The 12,156-nt window shown below is 36.2% G+C and overlaps 1 protein-coding gene across 1 annotated transcript in view; it reads right to left on the bottom strand.

Moving 5' to 3' along the window:
* The window catches only part of WDR78 (WD repeat domain 78), a 103,418-nt gene that overhangs the window by 57,701 nt on the left and 33,561 nt on the right, over positions 1-12,156 (bottom strand). The window contains exons 3-4 of the mRNA XM_008569003.1: positions 6,399-6,583; positions 4,974-5,089 (exon numbers count right to left, since the gene is read on the bottom strand). Of these exons, the coding sequence (XP_008567225.1) occupies positions 4,974-5,089; positions 6,399-6,583 (301 nt within the window). The remainder of the gene's footprint in view (positions 1-4,973; positions 5,090-6,398; positions 6,584-12,156) is intronic.

Genomic DNA, 12,156 nt, shown 5'->3' with positions numbered 1-12,156 from the left:
AACCCTCGGCGGGAGCGCCGCCACGCTTCCAAAGCGGCGCACTGTAGCAGTGCGCCACCGGGCCGGCCCATAAAAGATATTTTTACCTTTATTTATTACTTCTCCAATGCACTTCCTTTCTTTATATAGGTCCAACTTTCCTATCTATATAATTTTTCTTATGCCTGAACATTTCTTTCAGAGCAAGTCTGTTGGCATTGAATTCCCTCAGAATTTTGTCTGTGAAAGTAATTTCTCTTTCACTTTCGAAGGATAATTTGTCTGGATATAGAATTGTGGGATGCCAGTTTTTTCTTTCAACACTTTAAAGATTTCATGTTACTCTCTTCTTGCTTACATGATTTCTCATGAGAAGTCTATTGTAACTTATGTCCTCATTCCTCAATAGGTCAAGTGTTTTTTCCTCTCAGTTCCTTCAAGATTTTCTCTTTGTTTTTGGTTGTCTGTAGTTTGAGTATGATATTCCCTGGCTTGTATTTTTGTTTTGCTTTGATATTTATCTTACTTTGTGTTCTCTGAACTTCTTATATCTGTGTTATAGTGTGTACCATTAATTTTGAAATGTTTTCAACCAGCATTACTACTACTATTTTTTCTATACCAGTCTCTATTCCATCATCTTGTTCTGGTATTCCAATTATGTGTATGTTACAATTTTTGATATTGTCCCACAATTCTTAGGTGACTGTTTTGGGGGTTTTGTTTGTTTGTTTTTCCCATTGTTTTTCTCTTTGTGTTTTAGTTTGGGAAGTTTCTATTGACCTCTCTTCAAATTAATGAATACCTTCCTTGGCCCTGTCAAGTATACTGATAAACCCATCTAAAATAGTCTTAATTTTTCTTGCTGTGCTTTTGACTGCTCATATTTCCTTTTGATTATTTCCTATAATTTTCATCTCTCTGCTGACATTACACTCTTTGCACATTATATGCTTTTTCCATTGACCTCTTAACATCTTAATTATAATTATTTTAAATTCCCTGTTCAGTAATTTTTAAATTTGTGTCATAGCTGAACCTGGGTGTGATGCTTGCTTAACCTCTTCAAAATATTTTTTCTTACCCTTTCGTGCCTTATGAGTTTTTGATGAATGTCATGTTGTATCAGGTAACAGATGCTGAGGTAACTAGACATTTAGCATAAGAATTTATGGGAATCACACTAGGGAGTTGTTTGTGTCTAGTATTTGTTGTAGCTACAGGTCAAAGCCTTCAAAATCATCTACAGTCCTTGCTTTTGTTTCCCCGCTTGACTCTGGAACTTCTCTTTGTTCTGCTCCTTAGAAAAAGCCTGTGTCTTGCAACTCTTTCAGCTGTAATCCAGTATTATTGGTATATTCCAATATTATTGGCCCATTAGTGGTGAGGTGTGGGGAAAGGTATGTATTTTATAATCTGGTTGACTCTCAGTCTTTTAGCTGATCTGTGTCTTAGAGGTCTGGTCTTCACACATATTTCTGTTCCTACTCCAAGGAAATGGGATTCTTACTCCTGTTTCCTATTCTCTTCCTTGGTTGAAGTGTTCCCAACATAATTCCTCAAAGCCCATCCACTGTTCTTTTTCTCCCCTAGGTAAGCAAGAAAGGCTGGTGCTAGGGCAGAATTCTCTTCCCCTAACTGGAATATAGTTTCAAAATTACCCTCCAGCAAATCCCCACCCCCAGAGTAGGTCTTTGTTAGGAAGAAGAGGCTGGAAGTGTTTCGAGGTGGCTATTGTTTTCCTCCTTTAGCCAGAGCCACTAGCATGTCTTTCTCAGAACATCACTGAGAGAATCTGATAGATGGAATAAAAGCCCATGTAAGTGTGGGCCCCATCTCTCCCATGACTGTGGTGCCTGATGAATTTCTTATTCTAGAACTAGGAAGCACAAAGCCTCCAGCAATTCATGAGAATAATGTGTTACATTTATGTGTTCCCCCAGCTTATGGTAACCGCATATTGGGAACTATATTTCTCTGGATTGCCTGTCTCTCCAGATTCAGGACGGCAGTTTGCCCTGTCATTTCAGTTCTGTGATGAGTCCAAGAAAAGTTGTTAATTTTCAATTTGGGCAATTTATTTATTATAAGACGGGAGTAATACATTTTAAACTCTGTATATGTTGGAGCTGAAACTAAAATTCCACCCCTAGAGATTTTTATTCAGTAGATGGGGGTCTAAAAATTTGGATTTCTAACAAATTCCCAGATAATATTGATGTTGCTGGTCTGGGAACCACACTTTGAGAATCACTGCTAGAAAGAAGAGGTTCTCAATCTTTACTGCACATTCCTTATTGCCTGGAAATCTTTTAAAATTTCTAATAATCAGGCATCATCTCAAAATAATTAAATCAGAACTCTGGATGTGTGACCTAGGCATCTCTCTCTCTCTCTCTGTGTGTGTGTGTGTATGTATGTGTATGTGTGTATATATATCTATCTATATATATATATATCTATCTATCTATATATATATATATATATATATATATATATATATATAATTTTTGGCAGCCAGCTGGTACGGGGATCCAAACCCTTGACCTTGGTGTTACAAGATTGCACTCTAACAATATTTTAAATACTAATTTAGAAAAGTGCCTATATATATATATATATATATATATATATATAATTTTTGGCAGCCGGCTGGTACGGGGATCCAAACCCTTGACCTTGGTGTTACAAGATTGCACTCTAACAATATTTTAAATACTAATTTAGAAAAGTGCCACACATTAGAATTATCTGGGAAATATTTAAACATATGTATATCCAAAAATATATTAGAGCAGGCTTATACACTAGTTTGCAAGAGCCAATTGTTAAATTTTCAGGAATGTTGTTAAACACAGTCATTATCCAAAATTAAATTACATACAATTGTAATTAAATAAATCATTAAAAACAAGGACAAAAATTGGTTAATACTCAACACTTTCTAATTATGTGATTAAATTTTACTATTATCTAAGCTCTTTCGGTTATTTATATCTATTGTATCTGCATGGTGGAAATGCTATATAATAGTGTGCTACTAAGCATCCATTCAGAAAGTTCATGTTGGGAGCTTGAAATCAGCTGTGGTTGAGAGTATTTATGCCATGGAAATTGGCAAATGCTACAATTCAGGGCTTCCTTTGCCACAGTGCAGACAGTGCAACATTTATCAGCATACCACTACTTATGCCTAAAATCTACTCCCAGATATTACAGTTCCGTTGGCCTGAAGTGAGACTCAACTATGGGAATTTTCAAAAGGCATACCAGATGATTTTGATGTACATTCAAGAATGAGAAACACTAATCTAAAAGAGAAGCCAGGTGGTAGAGGTGAATTGTTCAGGTGTGATTCAATTTAGAGACTGACTTTGTACTTAAAATTCACTAACACCTGGCAAGGATGATATAAACATTTATATTATTATTATAAGGTTCTAGAGGTGAATTTGTTTTACTTGTTTTTGATGCAGATAAGCAAAGAAAGGCTTTGAAACAAATCAGTACATAAAAATTTTAGTGCAAATCCATTGAAGGGTTTTTAAGCAGAGGAGGCTTGATTGTGTTTTTTAAAAGACTATTCTGGATCAGTTTGGAAAAACAGATTAGAGAGTGGCAAGAATATATGTAGGAAAAGCTGGGGGAGGTTATGACAATAATACAATCCTTCCTGCCTCCCTCTGAGAGAATAAGGTTCTCTCCTGCAGCAGACATTGCTGATTGGCTAAGTTTTTATTTCTAGCCCCTTCTCCCTTCTCTTGCCTCTTACCATTAATAGGGCCAGGGAAATCAAGTATTTAGCTTCCCAGCCTCCCTTAGCAGACATTGCTGATTGGCTAAGTTTTTATTTCTAGCCCCTTCTCCCTTCTCTTGCCTCTTTCCATTAATAGGGCCAGGGAAATCAAGTATTTAGCTTCCCAGCCTCCCTTGAAGAAGCTAAGGGTGGCCATTTGACACAGTTCTGGCACAATGAGATGAAAACAGAAATACAAACGGAGAAAGGCTTCTGGGAAAGCTTTTACTTTTCTGATAAATGAGGGAGATGTGACTGGTGCTATTGCCTTTCACTTTCTTACTGCCTTTAATGTGGATTAAATACCGAGAGCTGGGGAAGATATTTTGGGTCCATGAGGCAAGAAGAAAAGGTTTTGGAAAAGAGAATAGCAGAACTGCCAATCTAGAATCTGCCATAATTGAGCCACAAAATCAAAGCCAAAAGCTTTCTACCTCTTAACTTCTTCTAATGTGAGAAAAATATTTAAGTTCATGTTAGTAGGATATTCTGTTGTTAGCTATTCTGTTGATTCTTGTTAGAAGCATTCCTGTTACATCCTGTTAACACCATAAAGAAAAGTCCATGGAGCACCACTTTTCCAGCCATATCAGTATCTTCACTAATCCCTCATTATCTCAGAACAAAAGATATCTTTATTGCACTCCAAAGCAAGTACCCCTCAAATATGTAACCATTTCTCCCAGCACTTTTGATCATCCATCATCTCCTCATTTTTGTATCTTCATTTTCAAAATCCTTTGTATTACCTCATGTTTTACCCTTTGCCTATACTGGTCTTCCCCCATTTCTTCATCTGACAAATAAGTTATCATCTTTTAAAACCTAATTTAAAGTTCAATAATGTTCTTTGTGAAGCCTTTTTTTCACCTCAAAGGATTTAATCACTCTTTTTAAACTGTTCCCATCACATTCTGCATATGTCTTATTATGGAACTGCTTACAAATGTACCAGAATTATTTGTCTCCTGAGTTAGAAATTGAGTTCTAACAGAGTCAGTTGTTCCTCAGGATGATGGTTCAAAAGAGTAACCTTGGGAACTTAAAAAAATAGAAAGGGAGATACTTCCCTGGTAATTCCATACCAGCATTTGTAAATCATTATCATTCTTTTATTTCAAGTACCCAACAAATAATAAGCAGACAGGCTAAACAAATAATGAACTGTTACTGAAATAAAAGAGTACATTTTCATTACCTGTAAAACTAGCCAATCCTTCTCGTTTATAGGATGGTTCTTCTAGGTCCTCTGCTACTATTGATTCAGTTGTTGATGCACTTGACTTAGAAACTGAACTGCTTCCTAAAATTGACCTTTAATAATGAATAACAACATTACTCCTTAACTTAGATGTCCTTATGGGAAATTAAATATATAAATTAGAACATATGGTCAGATGGAGAAATCAAATATACTATATTCGTATAAGCAGAATAGATCAAAATAAATTAATTTTTAAATAATGAGTTTATTTTAATGTTAAATGAAAGGTCATTTAAAACAAATTTTAAAGGTTATACATGTCAAACTTATGCCTAAAGTCCTTCAATGGATTCCCAATACAGTTAGGATAAAAATCCAAACTAAAGCCTACCTATCACTCTTTCCTTAGCTCTTTTTTTTTTTTTTTTCCCCCCAGTTCTCCAATCTTATGGAGCTAGCTCTGTTACTTCAGGGCCTCAGCCTGGAGTAATCCTCTTTCATTTTTTTACCTGGTTTCTGCTAATTGTTCAAATGTCATCTTAAAAATATGATTTTTTAAAAAAGATCTGTGTATCAGCAGGAAATCCATGGAAGAATCCAAAAATAATTTTCTTAAACATATGAATAAAACATTACTTCATAATATTACATATTCCCCTCCCCTTCTTATTTATAGTCTCAATTGCCCACCAAAAGAGTGGGTCAAGTTTATTGAAATATTTGTTTTACCAAGCACTCCCATGTGTTTTGTATGCACATTTGGAGGCAGACTCTATAGCAGTACATAATTGCTCACCATTATAAAATAAGAGAGAAATCAAAGCCTAGGAGACGGGGATTTGCATGGGGGAATAGGAAAAAAAAAAGGAAAGCCATCCCTTCCTATAAAATGCAGCTTAAAAGAAGCTGAAAAACCTGGGGGGAAAAAAAAAGCCTAATGTGAATTTGCAATTAACTGTGTGTATGTGATGTAATCCCCATCTTTTGGTTCCTCAGGAAATCTTTTTTTTTTGGCCGGGACCGGCCACGGGATCGCAACCCTCGGTGTTGCTCCCGCCCCTCGCTCAGCCAGTGAGCGGCCGGTCTGTATGTGGGATCCGAACCCTCGGCGGGAGCGCCACCGCACTTCCCAATCGGCGCACTATAGCAGTGCACCACCGGGCCGGCCCCTCTCAGGAAATCTTGAGTAAAATCCATATGCTTTTCACAAATACTTTGGTATGAGTGTATGCGAAGTCTTACGATATGAAAAGCTCTGCATCTAATTAAAACAAAAGAGGAACATAGAGATGGCACACTAGGATAATAGATGGAAGCTGGGAGAATAGAGGCAATTGATATATAATTTACATATATCCAATTTATATGAAAAGACAATATATATGATATAAAAAAAGAATATAGAACAGTATACTCTACCTTGTAAACTGCCCTAATATGCTGGGATTTATTGTATTCTGATAAAGGCTATAGGAAGCTATAAATTCTGATCCAAAAGATCCTTCTTGCGATGTCAATAGTTTATTTGGTTTTGCTGTACCAATATGTGGATCTGGACGATAAAGAGGCCGGGGAGTAACATCAACTCCATTTATATCAAACACCTGTAGAAAATGGTTACTTAAAATGAAATAACTAAAAAAACAGTCTTTCTAAATAACAGGTCCTAAAAAAAATAGAAGTATAGTAGAAAAAAGATAAAGGTACTGTTCCTAGATAGGATAAACATGAAAAATTGGATAATGTAAAATTTTATGCTTAAAAATTTTCTTAACGAGGCACACATTTTTTAAAAATCTCATTTATGTTTTACCTATATATAAATAACACATTAATTTCAGGAAAATCAGAAAGGTAGAAAGATATTTCATCCAGATTGTTAATATTTCAGTGTATTTAATATTGTATTTGTAAGATTTTTTAAAACTCACTATTTTTCACTTAACTTTATATTAATAAACATTTCCCAAGTTGTTATACATTTCTTGGTTTATTTTCGACTCATTTTTAATCATATCAATTATAAAAATGAACACATACAAAAATGTAATTGAAACATAACTGTTTCATTAAAGAAAACAAAGCAAATGTTCTTGTAATCACCACTAAAGTAAAAATTAGAACATTCACAGCACCTCCAGAAGCTACTCCCTGGCCTTTGCCCCTTCTGGATCAGTCTTCTCCCTCCCCCCAGTCATAAAAATTAATTTGAAATTGGTAATTCTTTACTTTCTCCTTTTTATAGTTTCACTAAATATGTATCCCTAAACAATAGAGCTTACTTTTAAAAATTTGTTAAGAAGTAAAATATACATACAGAAAAGTACACATATACATTTAAAGCTTAATACATTTTCACAAAGTGAACATACACGTATACCCAGTGTTGACCTGAATGTTGATCCTAAGGCACTGATAGAGTATCAGAGAGTTCATTTGAGCCAATATGAGTGACTGCAGCCCAGGAAGATATAGATTCAAGAGGCCTTGAACCACGTGTTCTGATTTGCAGACACAGTATTTTTATAATCACAGAAAGGAGAAAAAAAGGGAAGAGAGGCAATAGCCCTTTAATCAGTGCATCAGTTTTTTTATTGGTTACATAGCATTACATAGGTTAGTGATTGGCCCTTGGTTCCATCCTATGCACAAATGTATGAGTAAGGGTCACAAGATACATTTTCAACATTCCTAAGTTAATACATAGCCTCTTCAGGCATCAGTGGGTCTGGTTTTAGGTTACAAATAGTCTTGTGGTAACAGTTCCAGAATGTGGGGCTGTTACTCTCACCCCATTTCAGATCCCTCAAGGCTTTTAGGAATTTAGGTAATGTCAGATTTCTGGTTTATTACCAGCATTCAGATTTTTTTTTCTTAATTTTTATTGAATCATAATTGACTATACATATTTTTCAAGTTCAACATTGAGATATGTTGATCAAATCAATATTACTAGCATATATATTATCCCCACTGTTCAGATATAACCACTGTTAACATTTTTCCTTTACTTCCAGTGTTTCATGAATACATTTACTGTTGTACAGAATTGGTATCATATTGCAAGTTACTGAATATTGCATTTTTTTTTCTTAATTTTTATTGAATCATAATTGACTATACATATTTTTCAAGTTCAACATTGAGATATGTTGATCAAATCAATATTACTAGCATATATATTATTACAAATCGTACTTATTCTTTATGCCCCTTGTCCAATCTTTCCCTGTCCCCCACTCCCTCCCCCAACCTCCTCTAATTACCCTAGATTTCTTCTCTCCTTCTGAAACAGTAATGATTACTCTGTTGATTTGTTGCCTAGATGATCTGTCCGATACTGAGAGGTGTGTTCAGGTCCCCCAATATTATCGTAGAGCATATGCTTCTTCTGTCACTCTATAATCGGCTTTGTAGAGTGAGACATTCTCTTCTTTGGTCTCTGCTGGTGACTCTCCTTGTGTCAATGCAGTCCAGTGGTTGGCAGACCATTTGTGTGGTGGTTGTGGTGTCTAGCCGCTTTTGCAGCAGCTGTGGTTATGGTGGCGGCTGTGGTAGGCTGCCCACACGGAGGTGATGTTTTTGGCATGCTCATTGGAGGTGGAGGTGTGTCTGGTTGTGGGAGGGAGGTCTGGTCCCTGGCTCTATACCTCAGGTCCCAGGGTTGGTCCAAGGCACTGGCATTGTGCCTGGGCTGGAACTAATTTTTTTTTGTCCTTTGCTTACTTCTAAAATAGGGGAACTTCCTGTAAGGACCAGTACTTGAGCTGTGTGGTTGAGATAAATTGCTGCTTTGCTGCTGCTTCCCTAGAGAAGGCTTTTTGTGCAGCTCAGGTTTTAATGGTTGACTTTACAGGTACTTCTGGCTCTCCAGAGACCCGGTGCACCTGGGTTGTATAGAAACTCTGATCCGAGCCAGAGTCTTTTCATCAAACTGCACCCTGTGCAATTCTATATTCCTGTTCAATCTCCTCTCAGTGGTCGTATGCTGATTGGGGTGCAGATCAGCTGTTCTTGCTGTGCCCCAGTGTTCCCTCAGTGGGCCTGTCTGCCCCACCGCCCATCCTCCAAACACTTCCCATGGGACGGGCCATGCTCCGGTCCCTTGCGATGACTCACTGGCCTCTGAGTGCCTCCTTTTGTTCAGTTGTTGCATCTCTTCATTCCTATGTGGGTCCACGGAAACCCTATTAGTGGTCTTGCTGCATTGGGGGCCACTAAGGCCCTCTTCTCCCCTGCCACCTCCAAGCAACTCAGTCCAAAGGGCACAGCTGTGGCTTTTGCCAGCTCCTCCTCCATGCGCTCCACAGCTCCATCCTTAAAGCGGTTGCGGAATGAAACACTCTGAGCAGTTTTTTCTTTCTCTCATTGTAGCTTCTCCCTCCTTCATGCCCTCCGTAGGTCTCTCCTCCTCTTCCCCTGAGCTCTAGCAGCCCCAACTTGGCTGTTGTTGCTTTTTTATAGTTGTATATTGGTTGATTTATGGGAGAGAGTGATGCTGGGGACCGTCTAGTCCACCATCTTGACCAGAAGCCTCTAGCATTCAGATTTAGAAACATAAAATTTACCAGCATCTCAGAAGTTCCTTTCATGAGAGTCTCTATCTTCCATCAAAGTTAACAATCTTCTTGACATCATATATTAGTTTTGCCTGTTTTGAACTTTATTTAGATGGAACTATACAGTTTATACCCTTTGATATCTGATTTCATTTGTCCAATATTATGTTTGAGAGATTCATTCATATTGTTGATTATAGTTGTAGATGGTTTATTCTCGTTGTACAGTATTTGTGTGAATATATACAATTTTATTCATCTAGTCTATTGTTCGGGGATATTTCTGTAGTTTCCAATTTTTTTGGCTGTTACAAGTGGTGCTGGTAGGAATATTGTTGCACATGTGTTTTGCTAAACATACTTTCTAAATTTCTGTTGGGTACATACCTAAGAGTGAGATTTCTGGGTAGTGGATTATGTACATGTTCATGTTTAAAAGATACTGCTAAAGAGTTTCCCAAGTGGTTCCCATTAGCAGTATATGAGAGTTCTGGTTGCTTCAGATTTTTGCCAACATTGGTGTTTCCCATGTCTGTCAATGAAATTCAGTTTTGCTTGATTCTAAAATTTGTATAAGCTCAGTTGGCTAGAATGCTATAACACCAAATGTTATAACACCAAGGTCAAGGAGTCACATCTCCATACCAGCCAGCCACCAAAACAAAACAAAATAAAATAAAATTTATATAAATAAAGTTATATATTCCTTCACATCTGGCATCTTACTTTCAACAATGTTTTTATTTTTCACCTTTAGTTTGTTCATTTATTGATGATTGTAAAGTAGTCCATTGAACCATATTTTATTTATCTATTTTACGTAGTAGATATTTGAATTATTTCCAGGTTTTGGCCACATTAAAATTGCTTTAATAAACATTTTGTGTAAAAATATGGTATACATAAGCATGCATTTGTGTAGGGGATATATAGATGTGAAATTGATGGGTCAATTTGATTAGCTAACACAAAACTGTTTTCCAAATTAGTGGTGAAAATTTTCAAAATTATAGGCAGTGTGTGACAGTTACTGTTGTTCCTTCCATATTTTCATCAACTGGCACAGTCAGATTTATATATTTAAGCCAGTCTGATATGAGTGTACAAGTATCTCATTTTTATTTTAATTTCTATAAAGTTGGAAATTTTCCTTTTCTTATATTTATTTCCATTTTGATTTCCTTTTGGAAGGGAGAATTTCCCTTTCAAGTCCTTTGCACACTTTTTTATTGGGATCTTTTTCTTATCGATAATGTAGTTCACTAAATATTCTGAATATAAATCCTTTCAGTTTTATAAGATGTAAACATCTTTCACTCTGTGGCTTCATTTTCTCTATGGTTTATTTGATGAATAGAAGTTCTTAGTCTAAATGCAATCAAATTTATCATGTTTTCTTTTACGATTTGTGCTTTAAATGTCTCATTTAAAAACACATTCCCAATCCTGTTGATGAATAGAAGTTCTTAGTCTAAATGCAATCAAATTTATCATGTTTTCTTTTACGATTTTTGCTTTAAATGTCTCATTTAAAAACACATTCCCAATCCTGAAGTCATATTTTCTGTATGTTGATTTTCATATTGAGGTCTATAATATACCTGAAATTGAGTTTTGTATATAGCATGAGGAAGGAAGCCAATATATTTTTATTCCATGAGAATACCCAATTGTCTTAACAAGAGTTTTTAAAAATCCTATCTTTTCCTCATTAGTCTGCATTGTGCATTTATTATAAAACAATTGCTTATATATGCTCAGGTTATTTGTAGGCTCTCTGTCTATTCTTTTGCTGATAATATTACACATTTTTGTTAAGTTTGGTATCTTGGAGAGCAAATCTTTTCATCAAGTTTTTATGCAAGAGTGTTTTGGCTACTTTTAGCCATTAGAATTTTTATATACATTTTAGAATTATCTTGACAAGTTTCTGAAAAAAATATAATAAAACGATTTTAAAGTTTTTATTTAAATTGCAAAGAATCTATAAATCAAACCTTGGAGATAATTGATATGCTTAATATTTACTCTTTCTAAGCATAAACATGGTCTATTGCTCCATTTGTTTGAGTTCCTTTTAATGTTTCCAAATAAAATTTTATAGTTTTAGAAATATTTGTATGTACATCTTCTGTTATTTTTTTCTGCAAGTGCTTGATGTATTTTAGTGCTTCTATAAATGGTCTCATTTAAAAATATCTAGGGCTGACCCTGTGGCTCACTCGGGAGAGTGTGGCACTGGGAGCGCCGAGGCCGCGGGTTCAGATCCTATATAGGGATGACCGGTGCGCTCACTGGCTGAGCGTGGTGCAGGTGACACTAAGCCAAGGGTTCCGGTCCCCTTGCCGGTCACAAAAATAAATAAATAAATAAAAATATCTAATGTTTGGACTATTCATTGCTGGTATATAAATGCACAATTTTTATTTTTGATTTGATATCAATAAACTTGCTAAACACTCTTACTAATTTAATAATTTAACAGTAGGTGGGCGCATGCCCGCGTGCCCCGAGCCGCGGAGTCTCCAGCGCCCCTCAGCAGATCGCTCTCTCCCGGGCGCCGCTACTCACACAGGCTTCCAGCCGCCACGGGGCATCCTCTGTCTGCTGCGGCGGCG

This window comes from Galeopterus variegatus, unplaced genomic scaffold (genome assembly GCF_000696425.1).
Source record: "Galeopterus variegatus unplaced genomic scaffold, G_variegatus-3.0.2 Scaffold458, whole genome shotgun sequence".
In the NCBI taxonomy this organism is placed as follows: domain Eukaryota; kingdom Metazoa; phylum Chordata; class Mammalia; order Dermoptera; family Cynocephalidae; genus Galeopterus; species Galeopterus variegatus.
Note: the sequence above shows the minus strand (reverse complement) of the source record. Positions and strands in the feature narration are given on the sequence as shown.